We start from the raw sequence: 22454 nt of genomic DNA on the forward strand, positions 1-22454 counted from the left end.
GCACTGTTGTCCTCCTCAGCAGCCTAGCTTTGGGTGTGATTTGTCACACAACAGGGTTTGAAAACATTGTTCTTTTGCTCTCCTGCATCATCATCATCATCAGTGCCAGTATGCTTCCAGTTCAGTCTTATTTACAGGGGCCACACTGTGTCAGTGTTACAGTTTTGATTCTAGGACTTTACCTTTCCTGAAAAAAATGCAAAAGTTCAAGATATTATAATATAATGTTCATGTATTTTATGAGTAGTAGTAATAATAATAATAAATAACAGCACACAGAAAATGCCATGGACGCTTAAAGGACAAAGATTTAGTCAACAACTGAGTAATTTTTAGATAAATTAACTATTTATTACCTGACAAAACTGAGCAGTGTAGACTGCAGTCTGTGACTAAAGGCAGACTTAGGGTTGTTGTGTTGGTCCTTTTGTAGAGTATACAAAAAGGTGAAGTGAAACAGGATGTTAAAAAAATGAAAATGTTCACTGTAGCCAATAATTGTTAGTTTTTTTTTTTTTGTTTTTTTTTTTCCCCCTCACACTTTTTCTGTTCTTACATGTAAATATGTTTCTATATGTTGCATACCGCACTGTGTTGACAGATTCCTTTGAAAACACAAATGTGATGCAATAAATCTATCACACGATGCATCTTATTAAAGATGGCCTTTTGAAAGCTTTTGAAACAGTCTGTTTGAAACCAAGTCACTGTTTACTACATGCAGAAAGTAACAGGAGGTGCACGGTACTGCGTTTGGTTTGCTTAGGCCTTTGGTTTTGCAGGGTGAAGGATTATGCTGACATACTTCCATGGGGTCCTCCAAGAAACCAACAGAGGCTCAACATGGATAATGCTGTGCACAGGTCAAATGCTGATTGGTTGAAAAGTGGGCTGGAACAGGAAAGAGAGCAACAGTGAGAAACACAGAAAGAGATCAGGAATTTAAAAAACACTGGCTGCAGTGGACAGTTTTTGTTTACATTGTTTCAGCTCAGTTTTTTATGTTATAATTTGGCACATATTCATAGCTGAGTGAAGGAACAACAGCATAAGCAACAATGACCCATAGACTGTGACGCTGCCCGTTGGTGACAGTTGAAACATACAACATCTAGGTGTAACTGGCTGCAAAGCTGTGTGTAGGCTGTGCGTAGGACCGACCCACAACACTGTTTGCAGCTGGTTAGTCACAAAGAGTAAGCTCTTATGGCTCAAAGTATATCAGCATTTCCTGCATGTACCTTTTTTAAATTTAAATTTTTAAACTTATTAAATCATTCTTTATTGTCATTCACATCCCTGCAGGTTGGGATAAGCACTCTTATGGTTACCACGGAGATGATGGCCATTCCTTCTGCTCGTCTGGCACTGGGCAACCTTATGGACCCACGTTTACAACAGGTGACGTGATTGGCTGCTGTGTTAACCTCATCAACAACACCTGCTTCTATACAAAGAATGGTCACAGCCTAGGTAAGAAGCCAAATACACAACAGTTCTTAGTGTAGTAACATGTGGAAGGATGATGTCAGTCTGCATGGGAGAAGCAAATATCCCACTACACTGAAGTGAATCATAAAGTCTAACATATAATTGATTAATTTATCTACTTCACTACACAGTAAAGTTATAAACCTTGATAATAACAGCAGCCTAAATGTGTTAATGTGTATGTATGTTCTTCACAATAAAAGCATTCAGCTGGTCCATCAAAGAAAAGGAGGCTGAGTAGTAATTTAATTTAGTCTTTAAACTACAATTTTTTTTTTTTTTTTTTTTTAAGCTTTTGCTTCAGTGATACTTTGGGTAATTTTCTTTGTCATAGGAAAACGGGGTTCACAGTTTAATCAAGCCATGCGAATCAGGATTCTTTCACCCCAAAAGGAAACAGTCTTTGTCTTTTATGTGACATTTATGAACTGGAGCAAGAAGACAGTAACCAGATTACCTCAGCACATGTAAACACACTGACTGTGGCCTCGTGTTGTGTGCAGAAATGGAAAGGACTTTCATGCTGATGCTTTCTCTCTCCCTCTGCAGGTATTGCCTTCACAGACCTACCAGTAAGTACTCAGATTTTCTTCACTTTTTTGTTGTAAAGTAATCTCTTAATTAGCACAGCTGTAGGAGAATGAGGCTATTTATGGAACTTAAATGTGTCATTTCCTGCAGAACTTCCACTGTAGTCAAAATGTTTCACCGTGCAAAATGGATGAGAGGCTGCAAAACTGGGGAGCTCTGAACGTAAAACACTGTCAGCTTTTTATTTTTATTTTTTAAAAACACTGACACACTGGAAGCCTTGGCTTTATTGCACCATAAACAGGGACTTGAGTGTAATTTATTATTTTTTTTTTTTGTAGTAAATGAAATTTATTTGCATTCACATTTGTTACTAGTGCCACTTTTCCACCAGTACCTACTCAACTCAGTTTGATGCAGCTCGGTTTTCAGGGTTTTTACCTGGTACCAGGTTTTTCGTACCTGCTCAGCTGAGGTTCCATCGATCCAAAAATGTGATGTCAACGGCATGCATGCTACTGATTGGCCAGGCAGTTATTTTCACTAGATGAGTCATGTGAGCGAGTCCTTCATAAGACTCAAACCCGCTGTTTTTGAAGCCCGGCAGTGAGGGAAATGGCTACACAAACCAGCACAGATGTTTTTGTGCTCTGTGGCTAATGAAGCTAGACAGAGTGACTGCTTGTGTTTGTGTCACATACAAGACAAAGAAAAGTAGAAAAATCGCAATATAAGGCACAGATTTTAAAAATTATGGAAATTAACATCAGTACGGTTATTTTTTGCAGTGTATACAAGGCTTTTAGAGAGCCTTGTATACACTGCCTTATCTAATTATTTTATTGGCTGAGTGGCACCAGAGAAATCAACCCTTTGTTTACCACGGGCCCACCAGCACTTCAAAAGTGCTGGCATTTGTGGACTCCAGCAACAATAACCGTAATAACCCTGTGTTGGATGTGAAGCGCAATTTCTCAGCTTTCAGAAACTGTTTGAATTTTTCCGGTATGACAAACGGTCGGGTAATTACGGTAATTCAAAGTGCGTTTGATCAGATATCTCAGCTGTGATACGCTCGGCATTAACCAGCTGTTCACGGCAAGTAAGGGAGGTAACAGGTGTATCGGTGCTGTTATAGGGTTAAACAAGACACAGTCAAAGAACCCTGAATTTCAGGGACCGTTCAAAAAAAGGTTTTTAAAAGCCAAATTTTTGACATCAGTAAATCTTTTAGAGCTCTTTTTCTTTTTTCTTCTTTTTTTTTCCTCCAAGATTTGTTGTGTGATTCTTGGGGTGCCGTTTTTGTGCCCTGGTGAGCACTAAAATTAAAGTTCATTTGGATAATATTTCTAAATAGCTGTTTAATGAATGCCCAAATATTTTATTTATATATATATATATATATATATATATATATATATATATATATATATATATATATATATATATATATATATATATATATATATATATATATATATATATTTCCCTTTATCTGTTCTGTAGTTGTGAATGCCTTGAGAAACACAGTCAGCATTTGTTTGTTGCCCCCTTAGATGGATTTAAAGAAACCAAACTCCCAAAACAGATTTCCTTTGACTTTTTAAGTGTTTATAATATCAAACTGTGTTTGCAGCACACACGTTTTCAAAGGGCTTGGCTGGTCTTAAAGTTTTTACAGTGATAGCTGGCTAAACAGTGTATTCCAGATGTCCTTTTTCACAGCAACATTTTCCGCTTCCTTCAGGGGATCCCGAGATACTCTTAGGCTTGATGAATTGCAGTACCCCCTCCAGCAGGTTCTGGGTTCTAGACTCGCTGGAGGGATGGTGACAAAGCTAGAATGAAATATTAACACTAGCATCTTTTAGCTCCTTGCACAGCATATTGGATAATTCAGCTTTTATAGTGCTAGATGTATTCCTCCTGGTGGAGATAAAATGCTGAGCTGAGCTTAAATGAATGTGTAAATATTGGTTTTAAAGTCATCAGAGACAAGATTCCTAATGCTACAGTTTATGTTAGAGGCATGTTACACATCTTCTGCTGCCTTTCAGAGGAAAAAAGTCTGAAAGTTTAAATACTATTAAAAGTGGACCTATTTTGTTTTTCCCTTTCTGTAGCTCATTGTAGTGGTGAATTCTCAGAACAAAGTTCTAATAATGTGTGTTACCAGTAATCCCTGTGACCCAAAAAGCTCAGGCGTCACACTGCTCTAAACTCAGTTTTTTTTTTCCTACTCTTGGCCCTGCATGATGTCAAAGAGGACACATCCCTAATATTTTCATCTCAGGCATACAGCTGTGAGCACAGAAGCCCCAATCACCTGCTGTTCAAAACCTTTTGTTTGCAAAGGGCCAGCAAACCACAAGTATTTTGTCTCAAGAGGGGGAGGAGCTAAAATGCTTTTTTTTTCAGGCAGGAAGATGAACTGTGGAGCTGCACCAGGAATGTTAAAAAATGTAGAGCTAGGCTTGAGAATAATGGCTCACTTTTTCAAATAAAACCAGTACTCCTTTGTTTCTGAACAGTGCATCACTTACATCACGGCTTGGCCCAGTCGTCGCCTATTATTCACTATGTGAACGCTTCCCACACCCAATGGGTCTTAATTCCAGTGAGATTCATGCATATGTTAACTGAGCCGAGATGTTGAGGGAGACACTTGTTGCTTGGTTGGTAGAAATGAAAACAGGGCTGGCTGTTTTTGAAGGAGAAGGAAAATAAGAGTCTTAACTAAACAATAATCCATTGAGCAGCCAAACAGACCTGGCTGTGAGCCAGACATTCATGTTCCTCCAGAGCTGTGCAGTGAAGTGCGTCACCTCGGCGCAGCTGACCTTTGTGGTTATTGAACCATGACAAAGACGACTCTGAGAGAGACACACAGCTTTGTACTGCTGTTATCAACTGTTATTCCCAACTCCTAACATAATCCTAACTCTAAATAAATTTAGCCTTTAAAATAGCCTTTTATTACTTTTTTCTTTCAGTGACAATTTTAGGACACTTGAACTAATCTAAACACAACACAGTGAATGCACTTTGTCAGTCACCACCGCCTCTGATTAAATCAAAGCTCTGTTTAGATTAGTAGGATAGTAGAACAGCACAAGCAGATACAGGAATCTTAAGCATTTTTCTTTTTAACTCTATCTGATCTCTGCTTGTCTCATCAGGGACTTAAAAAAAAACTTTTTAAAACTGTTTTTGGAGGAAAATTAGGCAAACCTTTTATGCAGCTTTTTAAAAAATTTTTTTTTTATCAGAGATGATTATTTCTGTACGTCCACTTTTAATGTCTGTGTGACCAGTGAAATTAAACTGAGGTAATGCTTCAAAATAAGTGCACAGAGATATTTTAAAATGCCCGCTGAGTGAGACTTGCTTCTAGAAAGACTATTTGTTCAACATCGAGGCTTTTAGCTTTTCTTATTGAGTGTGTAGCTTTCTACTCATCAATACTCATGCATATTATTTATTTACTTGTTTTTAGTAACAATAATGATGTATTGCTGGACAAGCTAAAATAAAATGACAAAAATTGTAAAATAGAATAAAATGTAAAAAAAAATCAAAACTTCTAAAGTTGATAAAATAATGCTTTGTGGGATAAACGTTAAAACTTTAAAAGGCTAAAACACAGTGAGATAAAACTACAGCTTGGATGCAGTGAAGTAAATAAATGAAAATCAAGTAATGTCTGTAAAGCACCTGGCAGTGTAATCACTAAGTCATTGATTCTGGTCAATAAGTCAGTATATCAGTAAGCTTGATGGGCTTATTATGGTCAATCGGTGCAATAAGACTTTTTAATATACGACCCATATAATGTCACAGGAGCTTTGACCCTGTGAAACATCGTTAGTATCTTCTGATTGTTCTGTATGAGATTCATCAGCTACTAAAATCACATTTTAAGGCATAATTGTAGACAAAAGCTTACTTCCTGAGATTTTCTGTTTTCCTGTTTTTAGCCTTCATTGTCTCTTCCTGTTTTGATTAATTGTACAGATTGCATTCCAGACTCTTTCCTCTATTACTTACCTTTTTTCTCTCTCTGCTGCAGCCTAACTTGTACCCGACCGTGGGCCTTCAGACTCCAGGGGAGGTGGTGGATGCAAACTTCGGCCAGCACCCGTTCGTGTTTGACATTGAGGACTATATGAGAGAATGGAGGACGAAGATTCAGGCCCAGATCGACCGCTTCCCCATTGGAGAGCGCGAGGGCGAGTGGCAGTCCATGATCCAGAAGTAAGAGAATTAGATTAATCAAATTATTCCCGTCTAGTTTAACTGAAATAAATTTCTTTTTTCCATCTGTCAGATATTAGCACTAGCATACTTGGTTCAGATGATAAAGTGCCACAGGGATGACACTTTAAGAATAACCCAGTTACCTTCAGCCTGGTTCCCTCAGAAAATAAAAAGGTGGGGAAAAAAAGAAAGAAAAAACTGTGGGAAATAAAAGATTATGATATGTGCACATCTCCAGCACATCAGAACAAAAGGGGAAAAGCCTTCCTATTAAAGGAACAATATTATAATGTTTAAAGTTATCAAAGAAAAAAACTCTGTACAAGTTAAACCCATTTACAGAAGAGCACATATTAATCAGAAGCAACAAAATGTGAGTTGGTGTATTCGTTTAAATTTTTTTTAAAATACATCTTGCCCACTGAAATGAAGCCCATTTATTTAAATTATTTCTTCAAACTGACCTTGAGTGCTTACGCCAACTTTTTATTTTAATATAAGCATAATCTTCCAGTTTTTCTTTGTAAAATTCATATAAGCTTTTGAATGTGATGTGAAGTTTTAATTACATAAGCTTTGAAATTTAATTTTCACACCAGCCAGATGGAGGAGGAGGAGGAGGAGGAGGAGGAGACGTGACCTTTTGACCTCAGGGTTTCCCCTCTGCAGCCTCGGAGCACTCCTTTTATTTATATATGAATTAATGTGTCCAATTTTTTCAGCTGTTTTTCACAGGTAAAATGTATGAAAAATACAAGTTAATAAAAAAAATTATAGAATAAGATAAATGTTGTATTTTAATATAGTTTTATCTGTTCAGCTAGTTGGTGTTTCTGGGCACATGGACCATACCTGGACTTGTTCAAAGTGTGAAAGTGTGCACCTTTTCTTATATTTCACAAGTCATATAGACGCAGTTTAGTGCTTATCTACTGAAACAGGGTTACAGTGACTGCAGTAGGCCTCATGTAGTGTTCATGACGCACACTCAGTCCAGTTATCTGTTTTAATGGCACATTAATCATTTAACCATTCGTGCCAATATGAACAGGAAACAGCTGACCAGAAGTAATATTCATTTTACATCTAGAGCTTTTGATGAGTTACAGAATAAACACTGATCTAAAGTATCAGCTAAAGCTGAAGTGTTGTTACTGTAGGTGACAGGACTACTGCTAACATGAAAAGGATCAAGGCCCACTCCCCCATCAAAGAGCCAGAGCTGTGATCCAGAAGTGAAAGACGTGGGCTTAGTTTCTCTTCGTCCCATGTCCTGATGGGATTAGCTCTCTGTCGCTATGATTACTTGTCCTAAGTGGATTTAATCTCCATTTGATGGGGGTTGGAATGAAGGTGGGATTGAATGAAGGGACTTATTCCCTTTATGCAGAAGTCGCCTCACAGGCAAGAATAGAAACAGGAAGTTTTTCATCTGATGTCAGCGTTGTGCATTGTCTCTGTTGAGCAACAGCCGGTGAGAGCAGAGGTGTCTCGTCATAAATGCTCCTGCATACAGCCTGGGCAGCAACATGAGGTTTGGTTTAGAGACTGAATGACTTGTGTACAAATAAATCAGCAGGATTGATGGAATGGAAAACGCCGCTGCACTGTGGGAATTGGTCATCAACACTGTGGTGGGGACGCTGGGGGTTCAGCCTCCCCTCTAATTTGCTCAGTGAAACATCAGACACACATGCGCATACATTATTCATCTTAAACACATACACACATACTGTGCTCCAAATTTTTGTTCTTGGACTGTGCTAGAGTAGCATTGCATGAGTTGCAGTTTAAAATGATCCTTATTTATACTGGGGCTTGGTCCAGCCCATAATTTCATGTTATGTGAGAAACATGCTGCTTTACCCCCTCCCCACCCTCAGGTCTTCTTATTGGCTGCCCTGCATGAACAGAGTTTGAACAGCAGGTGAGTTGGGGTTTCTCTGACTGAGATGACCATATAAGTGGCAGTGGCGCAGTGGGTAGGCGATCGCCTTGCAGCCGGAAGGTTGCGCTGCGTCGTGTCCTTGGGCAAGACACTTAAACCACATTGCCTAATGGTAGCGCCGGTCTCTGGCTGCATGACCGCAGATGCTCGTCTCTGGATCAGTGATCTGGAACCATCATTTCGTTGTGTGCCTTGTGCGCACAGTGACAACGAGTTGAATCTAATCTAATAAGGATTTCCCCTCCGAATGACATCAGACAGAACCAAGAATTGGAAAAGAAAAACAACTGTTTGAAACTGGTTAGAGCAGTCTGAATCCTGAGCTTATGACTCACAGGGATTACTTGTACATAAACTGATCTCATTGTATGTTTAATATGCACATCCACCATTAGAACAGAATAAATTGGACAGACAATAAGAAAAACATAATGGGTCTTCTTTAAAGGGTCATTTTTGCTAATAAGGCTCATCATCTGAACAGTCTTGACTTCTCCATGGTGTTCATAAATCTGGATGATGAGCGTCAGATTATGCACACTGGAGAAGTCAGGACTGCTCAGATGATGACATCGGTGAAAGTTCAGCAGTTGAACACATTTGGAAGTGAAAACAAGCATGAACCGATTCTCCATTGTGAGGCACAGACTGACTTCCTGATTTAACACCCCACCACCACCACCACAGTGTTGTGCCCACAGTTTTCCTGTGCAGTGAGTGATAGTGCACCTGGTGTATCAGTCACTCACTTTCTGTTTTACCACAAATTAAACTGGTTTAGATCATTTTCTTTCCTCAGCTCAGTGATTAACTTGGTGAGTAAAATGATGACACAGCAGACAGGATCAGAGAAAACTACAAAAAAAAAAGAGGTCAAGAGTTCATTCATTCTTGATACTCAAAGCGACAAAACAAAACTCAAAGCTTGTATAGTAGCTGTGTGTTGGGGGATGTTTGGTTTTTCCTGTCTTTTGACCGTCAGCAGACTCTGTTATGCAATTGTCAAGATGCAGGTTCTGATGAACTGAAATAAAATCAGTTCAACAGAAATTTGTGTGTAGTGGGATTTGGTTGTAATCAGACCAAAAACAAAGCCTGCTTTATCTTAATGTGTTACATTCCTGTTCAAAATCTCCTCAGACCAGTTTTTAATTCTGTCCAGACAGAAAATGTTCATTAATGTTTCTTCTGCTGTTAGTTTGACTCACATCAACTGATCATTTATTGAATGTTTGGTTTGCTGGTGGTTAATGTAAAACAGTTTTATACTACAATCATAAACAAATCTAAACAGGCAGTCTGGAACAGCATACCTCCCCCAAGGTTGAAGTTTCCCAATGCACAGGTCTATAATTTGAGTACCTGAAACATCAAGAAGATGCATCTCATTTGTTATTTCACTTGATCTGTATTTTGGAACATATGACATTAAGTGTACAGTTTTGACCTGGAGTGTTAAACAGCCCCTCTGAAAATTCCTGGATTCATGTGTGGATTCTAAGTTCAGCCAAACCAAGACTTAATGAAATTTTAGGTAAAAAAAAAAAAAACTTTTAAAAAGAACTTTTAAACGGAGCCAGTTTAAGACCAGGGATATTCAGCTGCAGTACATATTTTGGTGTCAGTTTCCCAGAGAAAAGTGCTCCAAATGGACCACGTTCCTGTTACAGTTTATGGTTATGGTCTGATCAGAGTATATTTTGTTTTTCTTGTCTCATCAGGATGGTGGCTTCTTACCTGGTGCACCACAGCTATTGTGCTACAGCCGAAGCCTTCGCCAAATCCACCGATCAGGCCGTGCATGAGGAGCTGGCCTCCATCAAAAACCGGCAGAGTACGTGCGCCTATCTTTTTATATGATGCTCACATTGAGAAAAATGAGAGATACCCCCCCCCCCCCCCTTTTTTTTTTTAAATTATCCTCCTCTGATATAAAGCGAGACGATATTGTCATCAGACCGTCCGTCTGTCTGTGAGGTTTTTTCTTTCTCGTCTATAGACTCCAAAACCACAGGGAGGTGAGCCATGAAGTTTGCATATGTGTTCTTTACTCTTCAAAGATATGCAACATGATATTTGCATTTCCTGCATGTTTAGTACCTTTTGTTTTACTTTGCTGTATTTGCTGAAGTGGAGATTAAACATCATGGAGGATCCAGGCCTCCAAATTAGGGCAAAATAGTTTTGCAGAAGGTAATAAGATGTGTGCTGAAGGGTTTTATATTATGAAATGGGGCTATAATGTTATCCAGACCTGTAAATTTAATTTATATTTTCATTAATGGCGGGAGGATATCCCCACTGGTGAAGGGTCTTGTTAAATCTGATACTCTGTCTCCAATGTAAATTCACAGAGAATATTCTGTTAGTATACAAGAAATCAACAAATGCTAACATCACGAACAGTGTACTGTAAACCTCAGTGTATATAATGTACCAGTGTTTCCCACACAGACTTTACTTGACAGAGCCATAAGGGAGAAAAACGGACACAGTAACACCTGGACTTACTGTTTTTTTGAAAGGGGGGGGGGGGGGGGGGGGGGTGGTATGCAACAATGCATTTGAGTGCAGCCTACAGGGAGACTAAATCTGATGGATTACATGAAAAATCTGTATTTACGAGCAGTGATTCACAAATGGTCTGCCTTGAGGCAAATCAAGGTTCACCATGGGATTGTGTCAATCAGATATAACTTCTGCAGATGCATAAAAACCAATGAAAGAGATTTAAAGTTACTGTTAGAGTACACATCAGAGTGTCTGATTTAAAGAGAGGAGGTAAAACAGATGGCTTTCTCATGTGGAGGAAACAACAACTAACTCTAGGTGCCATGGTCAGGTTAGATGCTGCAAATGTGCTTTTAAAAGTACCCTTATCTGACAACCCGTCCTTAAAAGAACTGAAAATATGAATAGTTTATTTGCTCTGCTGCTGCTGTATCATAGGCCATCCACACACGGTTATTTGGAGGACAGTCTTATCACACCAGCTAACAGGGGTTGCTCTCACTCCACATCTTACAGAAAACTGCAGACTATAGAGTCACGGGCAAACTGAGGGAGAAACATTGATTTCACTGTTGGTTTGCAGAGATCCAGAAACTGGTGTTGTCGGGTAGAATGGGTGAAGCCATCGAGACCACCCAGCAACTGTACCCCAACCTCCTGGAGAGGAACCCAGACCTTCTCTTCATGCTCAAGTAAGAATATAACTGTGTTTAAAATTTATTATTTTATTTACATATAAATATGTTACATTGTTGGAAGCCTTAGTAAAGACAACGAGTTATTTAATAGTCATATTTAAAGAAAAAGGGATCAGATGTTCTTGCATTGTTTTGAAAGCGGCTTCACTCACAGCCCTACTCAGATGTGATGACGGACCAACTGTTTGTAAAATGACTGTATTCTGATGAAATGACAGGATGATGGCACATATTCTGCTCAGAAGGATAATACGTTAAAACAAGCTCAAATCATTGTTTTTTTTACGTTCTATAAACTGATCTTCTATTCTTTCACATATGTGACTTTATGCATAAATAACTTGTGTAGTTATTTTTCATTTGCTGTTTATCTTCTGTCTTTTTTGGTCTCCTGCTTTATTTCTCTGCTCTTTCCTGTTGTTGGTTTGTGTGCTTTTCCACCTCCATTTTATCTTCCTTATTTTCATATCATGTGGCCTTCCTCTTCATTCTTCTGCCTGCTTTAATCTTTCCTCACCTCTTCTCTCTTGCTCATTTACATCCACCCCTCTTCCCATCTTTCCTCAGGGTGAGACAGTTCATAGAGATGGTGAACGGGACAGACAGCGAGGTGAGATGTCTGGGAGGTCGCAGTCCAAAGTCTCAGGACAGTTACCCCGGCTCCCCCCGGTCCTTCAGCAGCCCCAGCCACAAAGCCAGCAGCTCCCAGCCCTACCTCACAGGTACAGTCCAGCTGTGCTCCACGCATTCACCTCTGTAGTACAGAACAGGCCTCAGGTATATTCTGAGTACAAATACTGCTGCATTTCACATCTGGGTACAACAGATAACCTTTTACAGCTTTTTTTTTTTTTTTTTGTTAAATTCTCTGCATGATCTGGATCAAAAGACCATCATGATCCTGTGTGAAAAATTCACTTATCTGTGGGCTTTGGGAAAAAGAGAGACTAGAGGCAAATAAGAGAAGACTGAGCACAGTCACCAGCTCACAGACATTTTACAGTCTGAGGTGGATGTTTGAATAAATCAGTGTGTGCAGCACAAACCAAAGCCCACCACATTTTTGTGACAGACATGTTTCTGAAGGAAAGTTGCAACAAAAGTACAAAAGACGATATTAATATTACTATTTAACCCTTTAACGTTTGGCAATCACCGCTGAAGCGCTGGTTTCCTGCCCTTACAAGCTGCGAACAGCTGGTTAAGACGTAGCGTATCACCGCTGAGCCAAGCTGGCTTTTTACCGTAACACCGCGACCGTTTGTCCTATCAGAAAAATTCAAACAGTTCCTGAAAGCTCAGAAATTGCACTTCACAGCCATATAGAGGCATTACAGTATTTGTTGCTGAAAGTCTGCGAATGGCGTCACTTTTGAAGTACGTTGTGCCATGGCCGACGCATTCAGAGTTAAAGGATTAATAGAGATGCACAGATCTGTTGAGCTAGTTTCCAGTTGCTCTGCTGTGGCCGGTGACCACCTGATCACCCTCTATTTGCTGTTGATCTCATCAGCATGCGCGACAGGAGACGTTTGTCTTTTTGGGAGTGTTAACTACACATCGCCGTGGTGTGATTGTTTCTCCTGCCCTGAAAGCACCTAAAGCAGCGTAAACACCACAATGTTTCTTCACTGAAGCCAAATGAAATAGGGAGCAGGCTGTGGCCGCATTTCTCTTCCTCATAATGGTGCAGCCAATAAACTGCCAGCGCAGCTGCTTCCTGCTTCCTTGTTTTAATAGCAGCGCTAGTGTTTTTTTTTTTTTTTTTTTTTTTTTTAAACCCAGTCAGCTCAGAGGTCTTTCTCTTCTTTTTTAGTTGCAATAATAAATATTAATTATTTAACATCCAACTCAATAGAATCAGCTCACTTCTGTTGGCAGCGTTTCTGCAATGTACACAATAAGAAACTGAACAAACTCATATTAACACCACTGCCAGCTGGTGCTTTGGAAGTCTAATTAATGACCAGAGAGGGGAAAAATGTTAGATTAAAGCTTGGGAAGGATATTCACTTTGTTAGATTTTTATTTAAATAAAAAAAAAAAAACTTTGTGCAGTCGCTTCATTTTGAGAATTGTTAGACAGAGGGTGACAGAAGCTCCTGTAATGGTGCAGTTGTAGAGAAAATCTTTAACAGTTAAATGGACCATGTTTAATTGTGACTATAAATTCTATAAACAGTATAAACAGCCTGGCCCAGAGCAGATTTCCTGATGTATCCATAAGACTCCAGTAGTGTTTTTAGGAAGGCGTGTGTGTGTGTGTGTGTGTGTGTGTGTGTGTGTGTGTGTGTGTGTGTGTGTGTTTTATTTATTTATTTTTTGTTAAAAAAACACACACATTGTAGATCTAAATTTGCGAGCTGGTCAAAAGCAGATCGGTGTAGTAGGCTTTTTAATTAATTATATATATATTTTTTACTATTGTTCATCACATTTTCTTTATTGTGTTTTCTGTGTTTTACTGTAGTTCATATTTTTCCCCTAGGAAATGTGCATTTATTGTATTTTTGAATCTGTAATGTATTTTTCTAAGAGTGAATTAGGATCATATGTTGTGTACGTAAAAGCCTAAAGACAGTATAGGGGGTGAGCGCCGGTTGTGACCTACTGCATCAGAATGGGTGCATCTTGTTCTATCGTGTTTTGTCTGTCACTTCATGAACATTTTAATGATGTCTTTAACTCTTTTTTTGCAGGGTTCGACAGCAACTGCTGTAATGGTGTGACGTCTAATAAGAGCCACAGCTCCTCCCCTCACAGTCATAAGCCCTGCCCCCCAACTTCTGGCTCCATCCTCCCAGCATCTGACATTAGCCTCAACGGGAGTCGCAGCCAGCAGCCCATAACCAGGTATGGAGACACAAGCACTCACACAGCATTTTAGTGTAGTAAGAATTAAGTATGTTCTCATGACAGTGGGACACATTACATTATTATGCAATATTATAATGTATGTGTTAATGCCAGATGTCATTAGTGAGCCTGTCCTTGTTCCCAGGGGTTCAGATACTGACATTAAGTCAAAGCCGTTGGCCTCTCAGAGGTACATGTGAGCCGCGTGCCGCGGCACCTGAACCACAACCTTTTCCTAACGCTAACCAGACGGCTGGTAATATGAAACGAACTGCAGTGTTCACATTCACCGCCCCACCTGCCCACTCATGAACTCTTTAAAACATCAAGTTGTAAAGAGCCTTCATAAAGTCTATGGGTGCACTACACAGAATTTAATTGTTTATTTGATTTTAACTATTTATGTTGTTAAACATTAGTAACTTTGCAATAATCACCCAGATAATGTTTATAGATGCTTTACAAACTGGGTTATTAAACGTTAAAGTAAATATTAAAGTTTGGTAGTTTTTTTTAATGACGCGTTACCAACTCTGAAATTACTTTGGTCATTCACACTTTGTTGAATTCTTGGTCAGTTTTTAAAGGCCATCAGTTCTCTCAGAGACTGAAAGAACACCTGCAATATTGTAGACGTGAGTGCAGTACTACAGCCTTCTGGCAGTAGAAGTGTATCATGTCCTATCAACAACCAGTAAAGATAAGGGGGAAAAAAATATATAAGTATATAAAACACTCACAAAAAAGTATTTATTTTCATTTCAACAGTCATTAAACAAAAGACAAAGTCCATCCCTAAACAGCTGCAGTAATGCTGAAAGCTTCTGAGGTCAGGACTCAATAAAACAATTGATAAATAATCAATTTTAAATGGAAACTGCTGGCACTGGTTTAAAGCACCTCGAGACAGCTGCTGTCGTGAAACGCTGCTGTATGAATGAAGTTTAGTCGGTTAAATCAGGATGGTAGCCACCTCTAAAAGCTGCTGACAGCTTCTTGTGTCTTCTCGCAGTAACGATGTGGATATGGAGGTCGACCACTTCACCAACGGAGTGACAGAATCGTCTTCTAATGGTTTCCTCAACGGCACCTCCAAACACGCCACAGAACCTGACGACTGTGACGCAGACATGGGTGGGTAGAGCGTGTGGAGACATTAATAAGTTGGTTTGAGCAATCATTCGATTTTTGGATGTTGCATTATGTTTCTGGCAGCGTCTTTGGCAGGAATTATGCTCTTTTCTAGCATGATTGGCTTTAAGATGTCACGGATGAATGATTAGTGAGCACCTCCAGAAAATGATGGTTTTATTCTTTCAGTTTAAGATTTATTCTCTTCTTGCTGTCATAAGTTGTTGGGCAAGTGCTCCAGGTACAAGTCAAACACAGTCACTCAGCATTAAAAACACACTCCTTTGCATGCCAAACTCCAGAGGTGGAGTCAGCTCAATCCAAGAGGCAGCTGTGCGGCGGGAGCCAAGCAGCCATTGAGAGAATGATCCATTTCGGCAGGGAGCTACAGAGCATGAGCGAACACCTCCGCCGCGAGTGTGGCAAGAACTCCACCAACAAGAAGATGCTCAAGGTAACAGGAATCTCTTAGCTGACTACTTCAGTTTGTATTGTTTGTTTTTTTGTGGATTTTTTTTTTTTAAAACCTTGTTTGATTTAAATGCATTTCAGGCATTTACTGTTGACTTAAATAAATTTAAACCTTTTTCTTTCCACAAAGTCTACAAATAAAGCTGACTGAATTATGTTAAAAAAATATAAACACACACAGCTGCCTTCATAAATGCAGGCTTATTAAAATCTTCAAATTTGAACTGTTGGGATTGGCTGCCATTAAAATGCCAAAAGCTGATTGAGCTTTCAGGTTTGAAAAGTGAAGGCAATGTAGAAATGCTGATTACATGTAAATTATGGTCCCATTTAGAGCACAATGGATGATAAAGGAGGTCTACTTTGGGGTATAGCTACATTCATGCTACACGTTCATGCTAGCATCTGAGCATTCAGTGAAAGGAGTAGGTGACTGTTTGTATACACAGTGTGTAAACTGGAAACAGAAAGGTCGTCGGTGGATTTTTGTTGTAGAAAGAATTGGGCTTCTTTGTCCCTGTTTTCATAGCAGCTGTTTGCTGAGAAATCCCCGAGAACAGCTACAGAGGAAGGAGGATTGAAAAACAAGTATCATAGACAGGGCAGAGGTTTAAGGTCACTGAATTTCATAGATATGGGGCATGTTTTCAGTCTTTCCCGGGTGGTCTCTGTACTAATGAGCTCAAATATATTAATTTTTTAAAGGTGTTAAGAGAGATGCTCAAACACAGATTTTATGACCTCTGCAGTCAGTCACAGTGTGAGTCATTTTCTTCTTAACCCTTTTACTCCAAATGCATCGGCCGTGGCACAACATACTTCAAAAGTGCTGCTGTTTGCAGACTTCCAGCAACAAATACCGTAATACCCCTATATGGCTGTGACGTCTGATTTCTGGGCTTTCAGGAACCGTTTGCATTTTTTCGATAGGACAAACAGTTGCGGAGTTACGGTAAAAGCCAGCTGATCAACGTTCCTTTGATCAGCCGACTCCACGCTGATACGCCACGTCTCAATCAGCTGTTCGCCGCTATTGAGGGCAAGTAATGGGCGCTTCAGCAGCGATCGCCCGGCATTAAAGGGTTACAGGAACAAGTCAAACTTTGGAAAAAATGAGTTTGAGGTGAAATGCTACACCAAGAAAGTTCAGTTACGGTGTGCTATGACAAATCAGGTGAACGTGTGGAGGTGAAATAAGGCAGCATGCTGTGGTGTGATCAGTTTCTTCTCTCCCTCTGCTGCAGGACGCATTCAGCCTGCTGGCCTACTCGGACCCCTGGAACAGCCCAGTCGGCTACCAGCTGGACGCCATTCAGAGAGAGCCGGTCTGCTCCACTCTCAACAGTGCAATATTAGGTACGGCAGCCATCAGTAGCACATGATTCAGTTTGTAGTTTTCAGTTATCATAAATGTACAAGGACATGGGGGAGAAATTACTTTATGAAACTGGTTTAATCCTTTGACCTTAAAACTGCATGTTTATGGTAAATAGACTGGTTCTTTATGCACGTAGCTCCTGATTTATGGTCTTTACAGAGCAGCTAAAATGACCTTTAGATACCTTGTACATTCATTTTTTGGGTAAAGAGAAGAGAGATCTGATGGTGACTCTGGAAAATCCGTCTCTTTAAAAGAGGAGAAAAATGTCAGATTGTGATTGTTTTTTTGTTTGTTTTTTTTTTTTTAAACTTATTTTGCATGCGGGTTGCTGCAGAAACGGCTATCCTAAAAGCACATCTGAGGGGCTGCTTATTATCCAGGATGTGTTTAAATCTGGGTGAACTAACTTTTAAAGATGAAGGTGTCAGTACACCTGTTATCCATCAGGATCTGAAGCCAACATTAGGCTGGTATTCTCATTTTATTAACGGAGTTGGAGAAACCTGAATTTTCCCACAAGAACAGAGATTTCTTGGCCATATTTCAAGGTGTCCACTATGTGTTGGTGCTGGCTACCAGGTAACAAAACCCCCAAAGTTTTAAGCTCAGAATTTCTTTTCAGGCATTATTTTGTTATGTAAGACCAATGTGTAATAGGGTTTCTGCAGATCTTTAATGAATTAATCTAAAAAATTAATTAATCTTAATGCACCAACATCTTATTACTCCTCTGATATCACCTGCAGTTGTGACATTTTTCTTCCTCCTTCCTTTTTCTTTCCAGAGACTCACAACCTGCCCAAGCAGCCTCCTCTGGCTCAGGCCGTGGGTCAGGCCGCCCAGTGCCTCGCCATGATGGCACGAACTGGCAGCGGCTCCTGCGCCTTCGCCTCTGTGGACGATTACCTGCACTAGCCCCGTGTACACACACATACAGCCACACACAAAAATGCAAACACATGAATACACACACACACACACAATCTGAGGGTCTGTCCAGAAATGCCTCCCTTCAATTCCTCAGTCAGTGTAGTCATATTAGTGTGGAGGCGTTCCTCTGCACGCCGCTGTAGAAAGTCAACCATCTCACTTGCTTCTGGTTCTGCTTTTATTGAACGCCTCTGAGGGTCGGGAGACGTTTCTGGGCAGATCTTTAGAGTGACACCACCTCATTTTCCATCATGAATATGAAATTACACCTCCACCTTCGGTTGGCTCCCCGTGAGTCTGAATCCTTTTAACTGACAGTAGCCAACTTTAAAATACTCCGGGAGCCGAACTCGTGTGGACTCACCGCAGTCCCCACATTCCAGAGGAATCGAACCGGGGGTGGACAGACTGTTAAAAAATAACTGGTCAAACATAAACGGGGGGGGGGGAACAACAATAACAAAAAGAAAACAGACGAGTGAGCGCCACGGCTGCCCGCCGAATAACGCAGTCCCTGTAAACCTGGCTTACCAGGCAGACACACACACACACACACACACACACACACGGAGGCAGGCTGATGCTGAAAACAGGATGGAAAGGTCCATCTCCACCAACGCTTGCTGAGTGCTCAAACTCCGGCCAAAGCGAACCTCCGTTACGGCCTACCCCCACCCCTAACTCTTCACCCTCCTTGCACCACCTCCCTCCTTCCACCCTCCACTGACTTCAGGACATCGGCGGAGATATGTGTGACGTACGTGGACTCGGGACTTCAGAGAAGCCAGAGAGAATCTACAGTCTCGACTCAGCGTTCCCTATTTTTAATCTTTTTGTTTAGTTTTTGTTTTTCTTCGGTGAGGTGGGGGAGACAGAGGGAGGTGGGCTTACCTGGCTCTTGTTTTGTTAAGTTTTTTTTTTCCAGGTTTACAAGGCATGGTGCAGACGACGATGATTATTCTTATTATTATTCTAATTATCATTATATTAATTATTGTTACTTGCATTCACAGTATATTTGTTGAGCGCCAGCAAGAGCAAGTTCCTCCAACTTATAATAATAAAGGTCCCGATTCCACCGATTACCAGTGACGAGCGTGTGTACATGTTAACGTTTATATATGAATTTAACAAAATAAAATTATATCAATAGAGCGACATATTTAGTTATAGAAATCACTGAAAAAAAAAAACAGTCCTTTATTGCTTTGTACTGATACCAGTGACCCCTGAAGTGTGCTGGTTGTTCCCAATCTGTAAAATTTCCCTGTTCGGTTGATTCCAGGGTTCCTACGCAGGTGGAAAGTTGACAGGCACGATCAATTGCAGGTCTGGAAAATTCTGGGAAAAAAAAAACAGGTTTTGTAAGAACTTGGCTGCATATTTTACTTGTGGTTCTCGTTGAAGTAACTTTCACTCACTACAGCCTAGCTCGGAGCGTCTTCAGACACTTCTGCTGGATTTTCCATAATGACGACACTGTGTAGGAACCCTGCTTTGACCTCTGACTGCATTTTATTTGTTACACCCCGTAAACCCTCAGCCACACAAAAGGTTTGATCCAGACATTGTTAATCTTTATTTTTGTATCTATGTCTGTGCTAACCTTTAACCCACAACAAACTCAGGAGCCAAAATATCCCTTTGTTCATCCTCCTCAGTTAAGAAGCAGCTGATTGATCCCTGTGCGTCAATTATATGTTGACTCATTTTTTCGTACTTTAAATCAGACCAGAAAAACTGAGCTGGCGTGACGTCGACCTCTGAAGTGATTTAAGGTCAAACTGAAATTTCCTGTGTCCTGAAGGAAATCACAGATGCAATTTTTTTTTTTTCTTTTTTTTTTTTTTTTAAATCGGTGTCTTTACTTAAAAAAACAAAAAGTCAGTTACAGTCTGTTTCCCTGTCTACAGAGTGCAATCATGAAGTAAAGACTCTGGTCATTAAAAAAAATGTAAACCCTCCTTAAATGTGGCTGACCTCCCCTTCAGGGTCGTCTTCCTGTGCACCTCTGGACTGCATTCAGTGTTCCTGCCGTGCTGTGTGCTCTGCATCCTGGATCCTAAACGTCTGTGTCAAACTTACAAATTCAGACTCAGGCAGTGAATGTAGAGTTCTGCTGTAATGCCCAAGGCAGAGCGTTTGTCCAAACAACTGAGACTGTGGCATATTGAAAAGGCCAAAAAGGGGTTTTGGCCACACAAACACCATCTTCATTCACCCCTAGCTGGTGGTAGAGTAGCCAGATTTGGCACCCATGTGTATCACAAATGTCAGAACAGGACTTCCAGCAGCCCTGGAAGTAATCCAGAGGTGCACAAAGAGACGGCCTTGGATAGACGATCAGCCAAATTTAAATCAGGATTTTTTTTTTTTGATTTTTTTTTTTATGGGCAGAGCCGCAGAACTTTTTGATCATATTTTATATATGTATAAATCTGTATCTTTACCTGAAGATGACTTAATTCATGACCAAATCCAGTCGTCTTCCTGTATTAACGTGTACCTTCATCACTGGGTACCAAACACTCGCTCCTCTGTTAGCTCAGCTTAAACCAGAGAAACAGTAAATGTTTGCTGATTTCTTAGCAAAAGTTTTAACTTGGATAGCAGAGGTCAGTTTTTAGGTTTCCTGATAATTACCACCAAATTGGCTCCAAAGCTGACTTAGTCATTTTTAGCCAGTGTTGACTCTGCATTGCTCCCTGGTAGCATTTTGCTATCTAGCTTTTTTTATTTCTGAAGCTCCTGAAGCTGCATTCAGATATTGATTTTTACCCATCATCCCTCAGAGGTTTTATTTCTAGATTGTTTTCTGGCCTCTTAGTCCGTAAAGATGTAAAAACCAGTTTTTAAAAAATCATCCGGAATTATCACCTGCACTGTGGCTTCCATGTTGAACCAAAACTTACTGCAGCTGTGTGTTTTAGGCCTGTGTGTTCATGCTCGCCACTTGCAGAGAAACAGGAAGGCCGAGGCTTCCCCCCCCCCCCGGCCCTCACACCCACCCAGGAATCCAGAGCTGGCATTTCTCCTCACGGTGGAACCGAGCTTTTCTGTACCTTTTTGGTTTTGTTTTTTTTTTGTTTTTTTTTTTTCTTTTTCCCTTTTTTGCGGAACGCAAGCAGTCACGGCATCGTTTAGAAAACTTCTTAGACAAAGTGTCTGTTGTCTCTTTCTGAGTAAGGTCTGAAACCTATGCATGCCATAGTAAAGTGGTGGTAAGATCAAGTTAGATGTCTCTTATTTTATTCTTTTTGTTTCTCCTTCTTTTAGCCAGTTCACGGTGTATAAGGAAGATGTCAACCAGTAAGTTGTCCACTGCTGACTGTGTGTCCATTTGGAGAAAAAAAAATGTGCAATTTGTGTGAGGGTGAAAAGATTTATATTAAAAATGACAAATGACGATAGCACTTGTGTGGCTGCTGCGTGACACCTGGAGCAGAAGTTTAAATTTTAGTTCGGTTTAATTCCAGATGACGTGTCGCTGAAAGATAATCCTTTTCTTTTTTCTGAACACTGACCCACATCTGCAGCTGCTTTAAAACCCGCGAGCTGTTGGCGATAGGATCATTTCTGGCACTTTTACATCAACTGCTCTCCTGTCTTTCAAATAACTGACCCAAAATGAAATTCAATGAAGTCCAATAACCAGACAATTCCATACAAGCAGCTGGGTGACAGCGGGAAAGAACTCCCGAGGGGCACCGCCCCTACCAACCTCTTTGTAGAAGAGAAGAAAGGAACACAGAAGCATTTATAAGGATAAACTATCAAAGATAAATTTTAATGACATATAAACTCACGGGGGTGAAAACAGGTGAGGGTTCAGGGTCACCTGAACCTGAAAGTTTGAAGCCTAATCTTAAAAGCAGAAAGCTGAAGGCTTTTATGTTTAAAAGCTCCAGGAACCACAAGTAAGCCAGCAGTTTGAGAAGTACTGTTCGAATAATATGAGACTGAGATCTTGCAATGTTGATCATTTAAAAACTGGTTACATTGTTTGCACTTTGTTCTAGAACAGGCTTTTCAAAGGCTTTATTCCCCCCCATCCCAGATATCTGTGCTTCAGCCACCATCTTTGCAGTTGACTTCTCTCCCAGATTTCAATTTAGGATTCTTTATTTTTCCTCTTTTATAATGTTCAGGTTTAATTGCCATAAATAAATATTTAAAAGCAGCACTCATCAGAAACAGCTGTACAAATCTAATTAACCCCCCAATAACCGTGTCATTGTCTGCCACCATC

The 22454-nt window shown here is 40.2% G+C and overlaps 1 protein-coding gene across 1 annotated transcript in view; it reads left to right on the forward strand.

Annotated features, from left to right (window-relative positions):
• The window catches only part of ranbp9 (RAN binding protein 9), a 33616-nt gene extending 14328 nt beyond the window's left edge, over positions 1-19288 (forward strand). The window contains exons 4-14 of the mRNA XM_030751917.1: positions 1306-1473; positions 2041-2063; positions 6092-6276; positions 9949-10061; positions 11322-11430; positions 12004-12158; positions 14136-14289; positions 15305-15426; positions 15726-15877; positions 17139-17250; positions 18060-19288. Of these exons, the coding sequence (XP_030607777.1) occupies positions 1306-1473; positions 2041-2063; positions 6092-6276; positions 9949-10061; positions 11322-11430; positions 12004-12158; positions 14136-14289; positions 15305-15426; positions 15726-15877; positions 17139-17250; positions 18060-18190 (1424 nt within the window). The 3' untranslated portion in view covers positions 18191-19288. The remainder of the gene's footprint in view (positions 1-1305; positions 1474-2040; positions 2064-6091; positions 6277-9948; positions 10062-11321; positions 11431-12003; positions 12159-14135; positions 14290-15304; positions 15427-15725; positions 15878-17138; positions 17251-18059) is intronic.
• The last annotated feature ends 3166 nt before the right edge of the window (positions 19289-22454 follow it).

The sequence above is a fragment of the Archocentrus centrarchus genome, chromosome 17 (genome assembly GCF_007364275.1).
Source record: "Archocentrus centrarchus isolate MPI-CPG fArcCen1 chromosome 17, fArcCen1, whole genome shotgun sequence".
In the NCBI taxonomy this organism is placed as follows: Eukaryota; Metazoa; Chordata; class Actinopteri; order Cichliformes; family Cichlidae; genus Archocentrus; species Archocentrus centrarchus.